The sequence below is a fragment of the Triturus cristatus genome, chromosome 9 (assembly GCF_964204655.1).
Source record: "Triturus cristatus chromosome 9, aTriCri1.1, whole genome shotgun sequence".
In the NCBI taxonomy this organism is placed as follows: domain Eukaryota; kingdom Metazoa; phylum Chordata; class Amphibia; order Caudata; family Salamandridae; genus Triturus; species Triturus cristatus.
Window position 1 is genome coordinate 172677591 of NC_140592.1, and position 18322 is coordinate 172695912.

Sequence of the window (18322 nt, forward strand, 5' to 3'; positions counted from 1 at the left end):
CCCAACCATGATTCAGTTATGAAGAGTAAGTCAGGCTGTGTCAGTGAGTAGGTCATAGATATGATGCTTGTTTTTAGAGAGTGATCGAGCATTTATTAATAGGCAGTTTAGAGATTGTGTTTTGTTGATGGCGTGTCTTTGTTTTGTAGAAGAGTGAGCAGTATTTTTTGAATTTGTAGCAGGTGTCATTTGTGCGGGTATTAGCTTTATGAGGATGGCAATCGTGTTGCTTTTCTATATCATATTCCTCGTCCAGCAGACCTAGAAGGCATTTTGGTGGGTCTGCGTGTGTAGATGGTAGAGATGGTGTATGATAGTGAGTTGGTGAGCTGTGTTTTTGTAGAGTAGCCTTGATAGATAGATAGATAGATAGATAGATAGATAGATAGATAGATAGATAGATAGATAGCTATATATATATTATAGACACGGAGGTGCAAAGTTGTGAAGTGGCATGTTTATTTTGGTTGCGTCTGTTTTGGGTGGAAGGTGTATGAGTTGGTGGTGGTGGTGCAGCATGTCGGTTATGTTGTAAGGCTCTGAATTGTGCAATGGATGAGTGGTGTTTGAATGAGAATTGTTTAGTTGGTGTATTTGTGTTAGGTGTGGGAATGAGAGGAAGGTTGGCAATAAAGATGGTTTAGGAGGGTGGGAGTGGGTGTATGTTTACAGTTTATGATGGAAAGGGGAGACATCTGTTACAACGCGGTCTTTACACCACGATATGTTTACAACGTGGCCATTGCAACGCAAGTCGTTACGACTTGCGCTGGATGGCGCTATACACTAAGGAATAGTATGATTTACTATTCCAATACCTTCCCTACTGTTAAGTAGGCTGGAGTTGGAATAGTAAATAATACTATTCTTAAGTCCAGCGCCCTCCAGCGCAAGTCGTTGTAACTACTTGAGTTGTAATGACTGCGTTGTAAACGTATTGCGGTGTGAAGACCGCGATCTAACGTCATATATTCGATGGACAGTATTATGCAGTTTTGTGTTATTTTTGTGGTGTAGTGAGAGGAGATGATTATGTAATGTTTTTATGATAAGTATTTGTATGTGAAGTATTGGTGGTGAGTGGAAGTTGAAAGGTAAAGGAGTTGTGATGTGTTTTGTAAAAGAGTGTGTTATGAGTGTTTGTGTTAGATTTGATAGCTGAAAGAGGTACTGTGTGGTGCAGTGTGAGGGTTGTTTTGTGTGATTTTGGTTAAAAAAATAAGGAGTATAGTAATGTTGGTGGATGAAGTGATGTAGGGCTGAGTATAGGCTTGGAGGTGACAAAGGGGACTGTTAGGAGCAAGTAGTGGGTAGAGCTGGAGCTTTGTATGAACAGGGAGTGTGTGTCTGGATGAATTAAAGTTATGTATAATGTGGCTTTGTGTTGATGATGTGTGGATTTGTTAGTGGTAAAAGACAGTGGTGTTTTGTGGGAGAGTGAAGGTGCCATTATGTGGCAGGTGGGGTTGAAGGGTGTGTGAGTTTTGTAGTGGTATTTGAAACAATGAAATGGAGCTAGGGTTTTTTTTTACTATGCATGAGTCAAGTGCATTTGCTGTGAGTGTGTTAATGTTTGTGGATGGGTTAAGGTTGGTGCTGGTGAATCGAAAAAAGGGCAGCTTTTATGACCCTAGGCCCACCCAGGCAACTATCCTTGTCCTATCCATCCTTCGCCTTGATGCCCGGCTGAGTTGCCCTGAGCCCTAAGCTTAAATAGCCCTTGTTATCAGGTGACACCTTTGGCTAATGGAAAGCCTAACCACTAGCGCTAAGCCCTATGACCAATTGGAGACCAGGTCCTTACAACCAGTCACAGCCCTAGACCTAGCAACCAATCAGAACCTTAAGTCCAATAGAAAACCTAGCCTCCTGAACCAATCAGAATCCCAAACCTATCAGCCAATCAGAACCCTAACCAGAAGTCCATTAGGAACTGCAGATATAGGAACCAATCAGTGCACAGATGTAACAACCAATAGGAAACTTATATAAGGAGCATGTGACCTTAAGCACAGGCTGATTACCCGGTGGCAGGGATGATGCTGCTCCTGAAGAACATAATCTTCTTTGGAGACAGTAAGGCTCAATCTACACTTTGCAGGTCCAGATTTTAGCCCTGCTGGTAAGGCCCAAATCTAAGCCACTTAATATACTGCTTTTCGCGCACTTAAACAAATGACTTTTTTCTATCCAAAAATGAGTGCTACATACACTTTCCAAACACAATTTAAACCATAAAACAGATGAGGCAGTCTTTCAAGCACACTCTTAGCCTCTGGTGGTCTACTTAGCCTTTTTAACTTTAAAAATCAAATGACGGGGGGGGGGGTATGGGTTGGGGGCTTCCCTCTGCAGCTAAGCACAGTACAGGGGAAACGGGAACACTAATTCAAACAATTAAGGGTGGTAAAAACCAGCAGTTTTCACAGCATGGTTTAAACAATAATGCAGATGAAGTAGTCTTTTCAACACACAATGCTTAGCCTCTGGGGGTGTACTTTGCCTTTTTGCCTTTAAAAAAAAAAAAAAAAAAAAAAGGGGGAGGACTTGCCTCTGCAGGCCTAAGCACAGTACAGGGGAAACTAGGTCACAAATTCAAACAGTAACTGCTGGAAAATACAGCGGTTTTCACAGTTGAATTGCACAGAAACCAAGAGTTCTATTTAAAGAGTCAAGTAAAAAACACAGCAGTTTTAAAGTTTCAGAAATTTATATTACCACCTTTTCTGTTAGCTCACTGGGCTCTACAAATGCATTCTCCATGGATGTTCTTCCCATCAGGAAAATGTTACACAAAATATTTATATAAAATGTATGCTCACATTATGATGTTATTACGTCACACCAAAGTGGTAAATATTGCAACTTATCACACCTTTTAAGGAATGCATTAATCATCATATCACCTGGTATGCAAGAACTAGTATCTGAAGTTATGGGTTCTTCCAAACACTAAAAATGAGCATACGCAAACATAATATGCAGACAGTAAATATTATTGTAACAAATGTGGTAAGAGTTTTTACCAGTGGTTGTAAGAAGTGTTAAATATAACCCTGTTCTGGGTAATATTAACTTTGACGTTTTCATTGCAAATTACGTAGGACCTAGAATTTGGGAATAATGACAATTTTCTATAAGCATACGTTTCTTGTAAGAGCAGAATGTGATTTTATAGTAAATCATTACATTTCAGTAATTACCGTTTCAGATAATATGCTGACATGTGTGATCTTGTAAAGATTATTATGCTAGGCCCACATTAAAAAGGCTCTGAAGAACAAAAGCATAGAGTCCTTGCAGAGTATAAGAACTATATCTGACAGATAGTAAAACGTTCCTTGTATTAAATTGTTTGGCGAGAAGTTTTGTATCCAGAATTTATTTGGAAATGCAAGCCAATGTTCACATGGTAAATGAGAACAACTAAATAAATTTTCTTTTTTGTGTAATTTTGTATCATTTGTGGTTCTGATTGGAAATATCCCTACAGGCTCGTTCAAACCATGCTTCACTTTAGAGACACATTCTTAAAAATAGGTTTTTGCAAGAGGCTGCCCTAAAAGAATTTGACAAAAAATTGAGTAAATGGAATGTATACAGGGGTGAACTGTGTATCTCACCTACCAGGGAGATGGAGATGAGGGAAAATACCTGAAATACAATGGGACTTGACAACGGATGTACTACTGATTCCTATTGAATGTATGACGAATGTTATTGTACAATTGTATACAAATCAAGAAATGTGACTAATTTGTTTCAAACCAATAAAAGAGTTTAAAAAAAAATTAAAAATTGCAGGAAATGCATAGCCATCCTCCCCTTTGTGAGATCTCGGTCATTACTTAATTTGGTTGCACATAATCGGCACCAGCACTCCTTTTTTGGGTACACCAGGACTTCAATTTCTTCATCAGAATTTTACCCAGAGCAAGAGAAAAGGCAGAAATAGGAGGAAGAGAACGATAGGAAAAAATTAACAAAGGGAGAACGCAGTGATGAAAAACTGCAGTAGTTCGATAAAGAATGGGTAAGATGTTGAGAAAAACGAGGTATAAGGTGGAAGCAAGATGAGACAGAATTAGTATTCAGCAACCCTGTAATTCATCAGTGCCAGTGGCACACTTCAAAGAAAGGTTTGAGGCCAGGACTTATTTATGTATAACATAACATGTATTTGTAAAGCACGCGTTCACCCAGAAGGGTATCTTGGCGGTGAATAACGGATGTTTGTTACCAAACTCAATGATACTCATTTTGTCGACCTCAGAAGGATAAAAGGCCGAGAGGACCCGCTGGCATTTGAACCTGTGACCATGAGGTCAAACACAGGCCCCTACAGTGGATGCATTAGTCCAGTAAGCCACCAGGCCCGGCCGATGTAGCTCTATTTGTTTTACAAATTCAACACTGAACCACTCCTTTTTTAATACTAGTCTGCCTAGTAATCGCGTTTCGGCCAGGTGTATAGCCAGCTATAGCAAGTGTCAATGTGGCAGTGTAGATGATTAAGAATGGTGAATGCAGTTCAGTCACTAACCTGGGCAATTCTCAATCTGTGCAAGTTGCAGGTATGCACCTAGTGTATTTCTGGTGGATTTCTTGTATTCATGAACCAAAATTGGGGCAGGAGCGATGGAGCTGATGCTAGTAGGGGGTGGGTATTTGTGCATCGCAGGTTGTATGTGCTCTCTCCTTGTAGAGGGGTACAGGGAGTCATCACCACCTGTTCTACTTTGAACAGAATGCCCAGGTAAACTAAATCACAAATAGTAATGAGCTCGACAGAAGTCTCAATTCTCATCTGTAGAACTTCAAGCAAAGCTAAGACATTGCACTGTTTGGGATACATTCAGAATTGGCTGGATTTAAGAGGGAAGTGACAAGAGGGCTAGAACTACTTAATCAACCTGGTATATCAATAGATTAAGGAATAGCTTCTGGGACCTAGAATTACTGTGTTAATCACAGGTTTTGTCAGATTGTGGGAAGGTTTTCTGATGCGATTTGCCACATCCTCTGATCGGGTGGTGAATGTTAGTGTAGGGGTGCACAGCAGGTCAGTTGTGTGTGTTGCAGATAGGCTAAAGTCATGAAGTGTCTTGGTTGAGCCACCGCTAGTCCTTGGGCTCTGCTGTTTTACTTTGGTAAATTTATTTCTGCACCTGGTAAATCCAGACTTAGTACGGCACACCTGGTAATCCCAGGCACTGGAACACTGGGCCTTGTAGAATCTGACAGAGTGGTATCCACCAAGAGACTGCTCCACCTGGCTCTTACCAGACCTCCTTATGAAAAACATGTTGTGTTAACTTTGTTTGACACAGTTTTTCCTTAACATTTTGAAATGGCTAAAAATGTTCAGGGAAAAACGTCCGAAGTGAACATAGTGAAAACATAAACTAAAGCTAAAATTCACATTAAACACATGTTTCTGTAGAACTTTAGAGTCTGGGCAGGAAGACCAGGTAAGAGCAGGTTGTAACATACCTATATATCCACCCAGATATCCAACAATTGCTTCTTCAGTATGGGCATGACTACAGAATGTGCTGAAGGTTGCACAGTGAATGTTTGTTCTCCAGCAGTTCCTACCTGTGGAAAGGTCATTTGACATTAAAAAATTAGGATATCCTATAGGAAGCATGTAAGATTTTAAAGTCCACAAACTTCAGTATTGCTTCCTGAAAGTGTTTTATCATGCTTGGATAGGGGGTTGACCAAGCACCCTCATAGGCTTTTTTTCGGGATGCTTTCTTTCTCCTTGGACATAAGTCCATGTCTCAAAATGATGGGTCAGCCCGCCAGCTTTGTCCTTACTCCAAGTTTTTAAAATGTCATGTATCCGTAAGGATTGTAAACTTTGTACTCTAGTAACTTTTACTCATTGGGACTTCTACAAGAACATCTAATTGTGTGGGAAAGCTATAAGGAATTATGATTTTAAATCATGGAAGGATTAGATGTTCCCATCTTGAGTTAAATTTTGAACATTGTGCATTCCTTGAGAAAGCCGTGTGAGTGTTAACCCTGGCAGTTCCGTTTATTTCACACCAACAAGGGGGGGAACTGAGAGCACCCTTGTCTAATGCTCCTCAATTTGAATATGCCTGATAAAAAAGGAACATTTGAAATAAATAAAACATTGCTATACGCATGGTGGAGCGCAAAACGTATCCATTTGACCTTCTTGATAAAATTGGAACCAATTCCTGGCCTCTCCAGCACCCTGAGTCCTATAGAACCTAATCAGATGCTTTTACTCTAGCTTTAATGGCATCAACTTAAACTTTACTACAGTTGAAAGGTGTGCTGTCTGATTCAGTGATTGAGAAAATGGAAGTAAGCTATGTTGTATAAATTTAATAAAATCTACAAATGACATTCATTTGTGAATTTAAAAATCCAGAAAATGGCACAGGGCAGTTCTCTCCTCTGAAAAGATAATTTATTGCAGGTCCCCTCTTCAGCACCATACTTAATAGCTTGAGCCGACTATGAATTACTGAAATTAGTTAGCTATTAACTGCCAAATGTGAATTTACTATTTTCATTATAGTCTACATTTCTGTAACTGGAGCTAGAATGCCAAAGTATGAGACCTATAGGAAAATATTCTCTTTCGCTACTTCTCATGCAGTCATTCAAAAAAGACCTTGACAGCAAGGACCTGATTGCAGAAGTGCTTATGTATCTACAATTAGGCTAATTGACTTGTCGCACTAACTTTGTTTCCTGTATGAAACCAGCTGTGTATTATCCTTGTAAAAGTGTGAATTTTCAGGCAGGAAGGACTCTGTTCACCACTCTTTTTCATCTGGTGAATTCCATTATATACGGATAAACTGATGGCCTTTCGGAACACACTACATATGTTATTTACTATGACGCGATCTGTGTAAATTTGGCTATGCCTTTTGCTCGAAGGAGTGTCTTGCTTGGTGCCGGTGTCTGAATTTTTCTTTTAATCTTTTCTATCTCGTTTACTGCTCTTGCCTTGGAGAAGAAGGGGTACACACCGAGGAACTGGACAGTGAACTAGGTAACTCACAGATGTAACCTTTGATATCTGTCTGAAGAATGACCACAATGTATTGGGTGTTTGTGTGATGTGCTGATTGCATTCCGAACTTCATTCAGCGGGATACTCCACCATGCAGGCATATGAGATACGTGTGTGGCATGCCCTTCAATATGTATTTAGGGTCCATTGAGGACCAATTTTAAAGGCACCCATAATTCATATTTTCTTAGCTTTATGGAGGCCAATGGTGCATGTTCTTATGTCTTGAAACTGAATGCTTGATTGGTATGGTAGTTTTCTTTTATGATGAAAAGATTTTACATAAGTTGCCATTGTCAATTGGGTGTATTAAACAATTTTACTTGGAGTAAGCAGGGGCAAGTGGACCTTAAAGGAAACTAGTAAAAAGTAGCTAGGGAATAGTTTTTAATTGGTGCAGATGTACATCCAAATGTTTTTGATATCTGGTGGGTCAGTCATCTAATCCACACTAAAGGGTCCGTTTTTGACCTTGTGGTTGTAAGTTCAAATAGCAGCAGGACCTTTTAGGACCACATTCCACAGTCCATAAAAGAATCCCATTGAGTTTGGAAACCACATATTTCTTATCGGCAAAATTCAATATGCTTTGCTAATGGTAGAACACTTTGCAAAGTAGAATGGTATATGGTTGTAGGTAACAAAGGCATGAAGTATGTTTATGCTTCGGAGGGTAGAAAGATAAATGTGAATAGTAGTACTGAGAAGAAGAGTAGTACCACCAAGCAAAATCGTTGAAGGCTGTGAGATGAGACGTGTGAATGATCAGTGTTGAATGACTGCCGTTGAATGATCGGCGTTGAATGGACATGGGCTTTAGAGACGGTAATGTGAGCCAAAACAAATCAGTTTGAGTTAATGTGTGACGTAAGGAGTGTATTATTACTTAGTATTCTAAATGGAGCATTTCTAGGCTAAAAAGCACTTTTAAAGAGTTACTGGAAGGAATAGTCAAGCTTAATATTGTTGCCAGGAAGAGGCAAATTTGACACAAACACTCTTCTTCAAAGTTTGGTAGAACTTATATAATCAAGAAAAGTAGACAAGACTTGTGAAGTGTTAATTATTGTGGTGAGTTGGCATTTTACTGTGGATTTTATAAGAAATTTGACCTGGGATTGTAAACAGAAAATGACTGTTTCGAATTTTTAAATTTACATTTATTTTAGTTAGGTGTTTGATTTTTTCAGCGTGAGATGGCACAAGGCAGTTAAAAGTATCTGTATTATATTTAACAGCCTTTTATTGAGCAAAAGCTGGCAAACACTTTACAGATTAAACAGACGTCTTATGGAACCTTTAAGGGATTGACAAAGATCTGTGAGGAAGCGAATGTTGTAGTGAGGGGTTTGATTATGTTCGATATCAAAAACGACTATGTAATCTTCAGATGATTGTCTTCTAATATGAGGTGTCTAACTATGGTCCAGTGACATGTTAATTTGGTGATAAATGAGAAGTAAGCAACCCTGATATTAACCTATAATCTTGAAATTAAAAGACCCTGGAATATCTCCCAGGATACAGCTTAAACATTCGAGGCAGAAGCTAGTGGTCAATCCTATTTCCTATCGCAGAGCGTTCCATAACAGTGTATTTTTGGTACATGTAACCAGGCTATCAATCACCACCACCTAATGTAATGCATCCTTCAGATAAATTATTGAGCAGGATTTGAGGATTTGACACAGACTCACCCCCTGTAATTCATATTGCAAATAGTTTAAGAGATTTAAGGTTTATCTGGCATGTTTTGAATTATTTGTAATAGTGTTGATATAATAGTCTAAAGAACTGTGACTGCTCTGTAGCTTTGTTGGATCGCTTCTTGCTCTAATTTCTTAGCAAGAGTTTAGACTTGTTTGAAATAATGGTTCTAAACATTGTTTAATTAGACTTTTTAAAGAATGTTTGAAGTACTTCATTAACTGAAAGATCATTTCAGAAAATGCAAGAGATGTGTTTAATGAATACAATTGTTGCATAATTAAAAAAAATTTATCAAATATTATTGCATTTTCCTTTGAGTAGTCACCTGTCCATTTGTTAGTTACTTTCAGCTGCCGTTTTTGTTACCGTTTGAGTCAAGGTTCTATCTCACTTAAGTTGTTTGAGTATGATGGAGACCATGATGGAGACCATCAGCAAGGATTGATTTTAAAGTTGAAGAGTCCATAAATGATCCTGCATTTAGGGCTTGTTCAAAGACTATAGCATGTGTCATCAGAGTTTTAAATGATGCTACAATAATAAATAGTGTTATAGTTCAGTTCTGCATTCTACCGCTATTGTAAGTGGTGGATATGTTTGTTTTTCATGATCGCTGCTAGAATCAGAACATTTTCTAAATAACTTAATTTGTACCTGGTCCTTTTTGTGTGTGATTAACACTCATGGAAGTTAAGAACTTCTCCCAAGACAACAATATTTGATCTGCATTTGCTAGAAGCGTATCTCAGGCATGACTGCCCATTTACTCGAACAACTGCATCTGTTTCCAAAGGGCTTTGGGTATAGTTGTGGGTTATCTTTCTCCACAGTATTTATTCATCAATATGCCCAAGGCTTTCCTGCTTTTCTTTAGACTTATCTTTTACCTTGTACAGTTGTCTCGGTTTTATGCTTGATTGACTGTTAAATCTGTCATGAGCATAGTAAGTCTATTTCCTGAGCCGGCCAGTGACCTTTTCCCAATAGTGTTAATTTACCTCAAAATTGGGTCCTTTTATTGATTACCACTTATGTTTGTATTTTGTTTGTGTTTTTGGCCCAACTGATTCATCTCTTTTCTGGAGTGTGTATCACATGCTGTTTCCTGGTGGACAGTCATCCTTTGGCCTTACCTTTTGGATGTTCCTCACCTTTTCTTTCCCTTCCAGATGCACCTCTCTGAGGTCCCACTTGCTTTCCCTTCCACCTAAACAGCAAAGTGGACCTCTGTCTTTAGGCCTCTTCATCCCGCCAATTAGGGTGTCTTTCTCTTCTCCCTCCTTCCAGCCTGGTCTCTTTGCTACCTGGTCCATATGTTTCCACATTGGGGTGTATCGATCTCTTACCCACCATCTGTTCTGACTGTATTTGTCAATGTGTGCTGACGTATTTCTTCATACACACTTGTAAAATATCTTCCACTAATCTTAACCTTTTGCTTTGTCTCGTGCATAACCCTCATAAATAACACATGGCGGTCTCCTCTCCCTTCTCTTCAATTAATGATGTGGTCTGTCTGCTGTATCCTACTTGTCTACAATGACTGTGATTACCCTCTTCAGTGTGCCTTGACCTGTCTGCTGTTTTCTTCCTCACCCTGCGTTTGTGAGGAACCTGATGCCTTCCTTCCTAATGTGTGTTTGCATGTTTCTTCTCAGCCCAATATGCTAATTCTACATCTCCCTTTGTAAGCATTTTCTTTATTTCCTTTTTTCAAATTCACTTCTTCCTCCTTTGATGGATATGCAGTCCATCAACCTATGAAAATGTCGCCCTTTGCTTATTTGCACCAGTTATATGGGTGAATGAATCGCATAACGTGCACTTGGAGTGAAGGGAGACCCCAGTATCTTTGATTGCTTTTATAAATTCTCAAAATAGGACATTTATCGATTGCACAGCTCCTGTGAAGGAACAGGTTAATTTGTAAGGAGTTTAACATTTTGCTTACTCTGCTGGGAGACCTAAACTGGCAGCTACCATATTTGACTCGAGCACTGGTTTTTTATGTAACTATGCAGAAGGTAAAGGCCCTATCCAGTTCTTGATGTAAATTTTAGATTACTTTCTTGTCTCTTGTGCTTTTAGGAGTTGAACTTCAGTGGGCCTCCGTGTTAATAGTATTCAAGGATTATGATCCACCTGTTGGACAAGAAGAAATTAAATTGTTGAAGCTATATACTTTGTGGAATGTGTTTTGCGCGATACAGGCAAATGTGCAAACGGACCAGCGGCCAGTTCAGTGAGCTCATTAATAACTAGGTGATTGATGTTTGAGGAGTATTTGTCTCCTTTAAAGGCTAGATAATCTGCCCAGTTGAGACATTACTCTAAAAGCAGTGACAAAAGGAAAAACATTTCCATCCATAAAAATGGACCCTGCAATAAAATGGGGCTATCTATGGGCAGATTAAACGATAGCTATGGGCTGTTGCCTCAATTCTAGATTGATTTGCTTTCATTTTCTTAAATCAAAAATAAGTGGCTTTTGAGATTCTAGTAATACTTATGATGACGGTTTTCAATGTATTGTCTAAAATCGTAGAAAGAACAGAGCTGATGAGATATCACGTAAACATATTTGGAAGGCTCTGGAAGATCTGTAGGTATGGATGATTGAATTTTGCCAAATAACGGGATTGTACAAAAGATAAGGGAAGGCCAATATCTTCCATCATACCTTCTATGGAACCATCTGCAAGCATATGTTACACTGCACTTCATACTGAATGGAGCTGTTGAAGGGGTCCCCCACCAGCCTCAGCCCCCAGAAGGAATTTGCACTGAATTAAGATCTGTAATGCAGCGCTGTTTCTGATCACTGTGATTAGATCTCCTGTCTCCAAACCTGGACCGAATTCCTTTCAAAATGGGTCTCCCTCACAAACTGAGCAGAGCTCACATTGTTTTGTGGTGCTCAACATTTTACAAGACTCAATTTAAATTGCATAGTGACTTCTCCTATTTAGTAGAAATAACTGTTGTAAACAGTGCTATGCCACTGAGTGAGAAAGTCTCTATACAGCCTGGTCAACTGATGGTAAATTCTAAACTTCCTTTTTACAAGTCCCTGCCAAGTCCTCATACCCTCTCTCCAACAGGAGGGAGGCTGTATTGCTTTCAAATGCCACTGGCAGGGGTTAAGCAATATTACTTCAAGGATCCTGCTGAGTGGTACTCCAAAGGCAGTTGAAAATAAGCCTTGCCTAGCCGAGTTGTAAGTTCTGACAAAATCCACTTAGTGTTTAACCCCTAAGAAATAAGGCATTACAAAGTCTGCCGTTGCCTGACAGATGATAGAATAGCAGTGCTTATTTGCTGGTATAAGGCGTAAAAAAAAAAAAAAAAAAAAAAAAAACTGAGACAACCTTTCATATGAAATGCTGAATATATCTGGTAGTTTAAATGCAAGAATAGAGATCTGTCAAAGGCTAAATTGAGTGAAAGCGACAGATACTTTTGAAGGTTATCCTCAAGACAAATTAAAAGGAAGGTGGAGGTGCAAAGATGTTTCAGGATTAGCTGCAGGATAGAATCCACTAGAATATCTCATATGGATTTCCCCCTCACACCTTCCCCAACCATCTATCTCATGGTGACACTGATAATCGGTTGCTTTTTTATAATCTTATCTATAAATAAGTCACAACTTTGTGCACACATTTTTAGTTTTTGTTCTAATGCATTGAGTAGCTTTCCATCAAATATGGTTAATAATATTGAGAAAAGTTAACAGCTTCCTGCTTACCTTCAAAGTATCTGGCAACCAGTTGAGTGCAGTTGCCATTTTTATTTTCTCCCTTTGATATTCCAGCGTAGGTTCTCATTTAGTTATTTTCACACTATATGGTTTCATTATGGCATCTTTGGGTCTTAAGCAATAATGACAAGAATCTAATTGCAAATAAGAGTATTATCACATGCTGATTTTTATGGCCTTGTGTTATGTTGGTGAGTGCGGTTTTAAGTTCAGATTGTGCAATGGTAATACAGAAGTGATGATACTTGCCCATCATTCTATTTAGGACCTTAAATGATCTCAGCATATCCATTAGGACTGCCCCAGGCCTGCTCCAATTTAGATGAAGGGTGAAGACTCGCATCTAAGATACCCCACCAATAATAAATAAACTAGGTCTTTGCATTTGACTGTACGGTGCTCCACTGCTTTTTTTCTTGGATTATACTATATAAATATTGCATGCATACATGTATTAAGAAATAATTAAGAAATGAATATTGATCGTGTGATTCTACAAAGGGAAAATTCTTAAGAAAACTTTAGTCTTTTAATGTTCTCACTTTGAAGTTCTTGGTGGACATTTGCTTGCAGTACAAAACTATTTCAAAATGTTACAATTTTGAAATGTCTCTTGAAGATTGAAATTGAGGCATGTTAATAATCCCAACATATAGTTTGAGGAAAAATAGAATGTGTTGCTTCCAATGATATGATGCTGATTTAGGAATGTATTGCTGGAAACCAAAACATCGCAGTTTAGAATGAGAATCGCCTGTTTAAACCTACAATTATTTTTTTGTTTGATTTTTAGAGTTGCCTACTGGTTGGGAAAAGATTGAAGACCCGGTATATGGTGTCTACTATGTAGAGTAAGTTTAATGTTTTATGGATTCATTTTGTCATATTTGTGTGACCAAGTCTTGTAACAGTTCTTGTTTTTGTACAATGGAACATTTTCTTTTCTTCATACTGTAATGTCATGTTTGCATCTGTATGTATTTGAAAATAGACATTTGGTGTTGAGCCAGTGTGTTTGATATTTGGCTGCTTCATGGCATGTTTGCTCCACACTGGCAATATCAGTTGTTTATTATGGAGGGATTCAGATTGACCAATGAGGATGTTGGCATTAAAAAACTTATTGTATGATTTCCGAATAGGAGCTGACAAATTTGTTTTGCGGCATTTGAGTGTCCAAGTTATAGGCCTATATTACTAGTGTCCCCAAAACTGTGTAAAACACACTTGGGAGATGAGATGAGCATTTGTGGTAAGGAACTCCAATTGAAGAGGCTGGATCCAGCTGGTGCAGGAGAGTTGCATGAAAGGAGCAAGAGTTTCTAGTGTTCCTGAGCCCTGCTGGTCTGTAACGAATGCAGATGTTTCAACACTTCTGAGCACAGACAAAGGGCTTGAGATAAGGAGAGCATGAAGAAACTCTAATTGTGACAGTCCATTTCTTGCCGAGGTCAAACAAGTGCATGGACTTATGGATACCTTGCCATAATTACCCTTCTCGACTCATGCAAAAGATTCCTCCGGCAGGGAACTAAACTATTCTTTCCTATGAACCTCCTGGGTACCCGTTGTCCTTTCCTAAGTAAGCCCCGAGCTGCACCACACATTTAGTTCATACCATCCCACCTTCCAAGTGATAGGTGGCCAAACTTGTGACAATATGGTGGCATTTTTAAAGTGTGGTTTTATGATTTGTTACCAGAGTCCTATAATGAAACGATTGGCCAGCAGTTGAGCACATCTTTGAGTGGTGATTTCACCAGTGTTATTCACCTACACAATTGATTTTACATTATCTATAGTAGGAGTAGCGTCCTACCATTCTAGATGTTAGCAAATTCAGCAGTTGCCTGCAAAGTACCCTGAATCCTGTCAATAGGGCCATGTGGATTATACTAAAGAAATTGGAGTGATGGTCTTGAATGTGTTACCAGATTCACTGCTACAAAGATATAAACAAACTTCTTTACTTTTTGTAAGCAATGAAAAATGCCACTGGATGCTAACTGACTTGTGCTTTTTATTTAAATGTGACTTTGTTTTGGCCACAGGTCAATAGAGGACCCTTCCCTTACGCCTTGTGATCTAAGCTCAGAGTACTTTTATTAATTGGGTCCCAGATTAAGACTCTCCACAAACCAAAGCTCATGACAATTGCAACATGATTTTCACGGACAATGTCAAAATGAGACTATTGGTGCCATGGTTAAAAAATATTAACTACACTTGTTGCTCTTTACATATGAAGTACGTCCTCTATGTACCTTTCATGTTAAACTTAATTACTTCAGTGCCTGTTGCCTGCCCATAAATCGGGCTCATGTACATCCCTATGGGATCTCATCGATGGCACGGACAGCCTCATTGTTCCAGAGTCGGAGATTTTCAGGATGGAAGGTTGATCATTATTTGAATGTCCAAGAACATGGAAATCACTCATTGTAAGCATTACATTATATTATCTGAAATGCTTTTCGGTTCTGCAAGAAGATGAACTCCATCACTAGGATGAATAAGCCAGCTGTTGATCTTCAGTTGAATACCTCTGTACCTTACCATCCTACCCCTGTGCCCTGAAAAAAAATCTTTGAACCATCCATGGAGTTGCCTAGTGACTTAAACCATTTGTTAGCTAATTTCCAAAGCAGAAGCTAGGAAAGCTTTCAATCAGTAAATAGAAGAGCAATCTGATTTTAATGTGATTCACTTAGAGAAACTGAACCATTGTCCACTAGGAAAATTGTAGATGTTTCTTGGATGATTGTTCCTCCCTACCTACCACTAAATCTATACTGCTGAAATCAACCGTACATCAGCTGTGTCTTGTATTCCGGTTTGACTTGGAGTATGAATCTATTAATAGTTAACATATTTGATAGTATTAATATTATCTACCTTTCCCCATGACCTGGTAAAGCAGTTACTCAGATTTTTGTGCTTTCACCCCTCCCCATTCTAGCCTGGAGCAGAACGTAAATGCTATGTGATTGGAGCTCCATCAAGGCCAGTGTTTATTATGAATTATTACTTAATGGCACTGACTAAATCGGTTCCATATGCTTCTTTCCCATTAAATGGGTTTAACGAGCTGAAAGCCTGGACAGAGTGGTGGTTGTGTTGCATCTGAAAGTATCTTGTGACTCGAGCGCGGATTTAACTCACCTCTTTTGTCACAGTGCCACCTTTCCAGTAGGATTGTGATGAGTAGACAGTCTGTTGCTGTTCTTGCTAGTGAATTTTTCTCTGCACTTGTCAAGCAAATATTAACGGTTGTCCTGAAGTAAGGACACTTTGTGCAGTTTTGCGGAAGGAATCCTGTGAGTCTTTAAATTCTAGCTCCATGTTAATTCTGTTGACCACCACATTACTTTCTAGGTGCTGCTCAAAGGATGATAGCACACAAACTCTGTAGATAAGAGGTTCCAAGGTTTTGTACTGAATTTGGCCCTAGGGAAGAACAAAACATGGAAAGGATGGTCCACAGTTTGTTTAAAAAAACTAAACAAAAAAACATGCTATTTGGAATCTACATATCTTGCAGTCAAGGTGATTTCACACCTGTGATTTGAATACTATCTAGGCACTTAATGAAATTTACATGGTTACGTTTACCTTCCTACTGTCAGTATTTGCTTACTTATAAGCAGTTAGCCGCAAGATATGCTTTACCTCTTCCATGCTTGACTAAAATCTGATATGTTGGATGTGACCATTGTACGTGGAGCACCTTTCCGAGGCCTGAGATTACCTGGCAGATTTCCTATCTGGCTAGACTCCTTTTATTTAGTTCGGAAGTTAATTTTGTTATCTATGAACTTCAAATGTGAACCCTGTTTGAGGTAGACCACTTTGCCTCAGGTCTTGAAGAGAAATCTTATGAAAAACTTGATCTACTCTTTCAAGCTGAGAAACTGTTCAGGGCTACTACCTGTGTTGAGAGTGTATTAATTTGCCTTCTTCGTAAGAGCTGCACTTCTGGCCTGAAGTGTGCAGCCTGTCCGATAGGAAAGCACTCTTCCGAATAGTAATTAGTTGTGCTAAAAATGACGCCTTTCATTATTGGGAAATATTAAACAATTTTTAGCCTCTTTTTCTGCTTGATTATGATGAGGGTTTTAGCCGAGGATGCTTAGTTTGAAGAACAACACCAGACTCCTTTCAGTGAAGTGCACCCCATAGCTTTTCTCAAACTGTAGGTCTTTGAATTGTTAAATTAAGCTGTGCAAAGTAGTATAGTGATGCCATTGCTAAAGTTGTGGTCTTTTTATTTTATAAACCTCAAGAAAGAATGCTAAATGGGACTGCCACGGGGTAAAGAGAAGGTCTGCAATTGGTGGATTTAAAGATTTGGCAGAACTAGCAATGGTGTAATAAAAGCCAGAAACTGAACAGCTTATTTTTTAACTAGAAGTGCTAAACTTAAGGGCCTGCCTTTGTCTATAATTTAGAATTTTGAAGTGTTAAATGGTTTAGAAACTGTTTAGAAGGTATTCATAAGGGCTTCTCCATACATTCTAATTCACATGTCAAATACCTTATGATTATTTTAGACATCTTAGATTGTCTGTCTGAATGTGATTCAATGGTATTAGTCTGGATTCTTTGTCTCCAAGTCCGGATTCGTGACAGTCTGGAGAAGAAACAATGGATAGGACCGAAGTCCTTCACCATTCAAGTTTGTTTTTTTCTTCTCTGGTACAAGGGGTGGGATCTATGTATGTTATTCATAATGATTTCTGGCACAATCACCATCCTCCTTACTAGAAGCTTCACTTCACCATGCTTCTGTTTCTGCACTTGGTGGCGAGATGTCATGTCTTAAGGTTTCTGGCTTAGGTTTTTATTTCAATGCAACATTTATTTTTCTAACAGCCATGTAAATAGGAAGACACAGTATGAAAACCCAGTCCTCGAAGCACGAAGGAAGAAACAGCTTGAGATGCAGCAGCAGAATCCTCAACCAGAAGGTAAGCACTCAGTGTGCAGTGTGCAGATAAGGCCACATATTCCCTAAGTACAAACATTTAATCTTCTGACTCTACTGTTATGTGGCACAGCGGTGACCCACGGTATATTGAAGCTGCTTTATCCTGGAAACATTAATCAACACCACTGGATCTATGTTACCACTACTTCAAAGTAAATATATAGGATACAACTGTTTCTTTGAGAGGTGGGTTAAATAGCATTTGTTTCTTTTCGAGATAAGGGCTTAAGTTTAAGGTACGGTAAGATTAATTTAAATTCACCTTTAGAGCTTGGCTTGCTGCAGCAACTATGCTTAGGTTCATTTTTAGTTAGTGTAATTAAAAATAATTTAGCAATAGGATTTAAGTTAGTTTTAAGGTTAGGTGTTGATGATTTGTTTAATTTGAGGGGGTTGAGAATTGAAGTTCGCACTAGAATTATTTTACGGTATCTTTTTAAATTAAAAAAATTATTTTGGAAAAGTTTAAGTATCAGGATTATGCGAAAGCCAATAGTTAAATTAAATGGAATTTGATTTAGAGGTAAGTTAGCAGTTAGGATTAAGTTACAGATTAATTCAATTAAATATGCTTTTAATTAAACGTAACTTTAGATTATAGTGCAGTTGAGAGAGTGGCAAATTATATTTCAAAATAACTTTTTCGATGAACTTGTAGTCGAGGTAGTGGCACCCAGAGCAGCTTTACATCCAGTTGTAAACAAACCACCAGCCTCACTTGTATTTCTTTGTTACCTCATTAAAATGGATGGGTCAATTTTAAAGGGTTGTGCTGTAAGACTGTAAAGAACATTATAAA

General features: G+C 38.6%; 1 protein-coding gene across 14 annotated transcripts in view; it reads left to right on the forward strand.

The window, feature by feature from the left end:
• Positions 1–18322, forward strand: part of MAGI1 (membrane associated guanylate kinase, WW and PDZ domain containing 1) — a 1064730-nt gene that overhangs the window by 844377 nt on the left and 202031 nt on the right. For 9 of the 14 annotated variants that reach the window (XM_085624690.1, XM_085624691.1, XM_085624684.1 and 6 more), the window contains 3 exons: positions 7010–7045; positions 13330–13387; positions 17409–17503. In XM_085624690.1, coding sequence (XP_085480816.1) covers positions 7010–7045; positions 13330–13387; positions 17409–17503 — 189 coding nt within the window. The remainder of the gene's footprint in view (positions 1–7009; positions 7046–13329; positions 13388–17408; positions 17504–18322) is intronic. The other 5 variants (XM_085624696.1, XM_085624688.1, XM_085624689.1 and 2 more) reach the window with 1 other exon arrangement.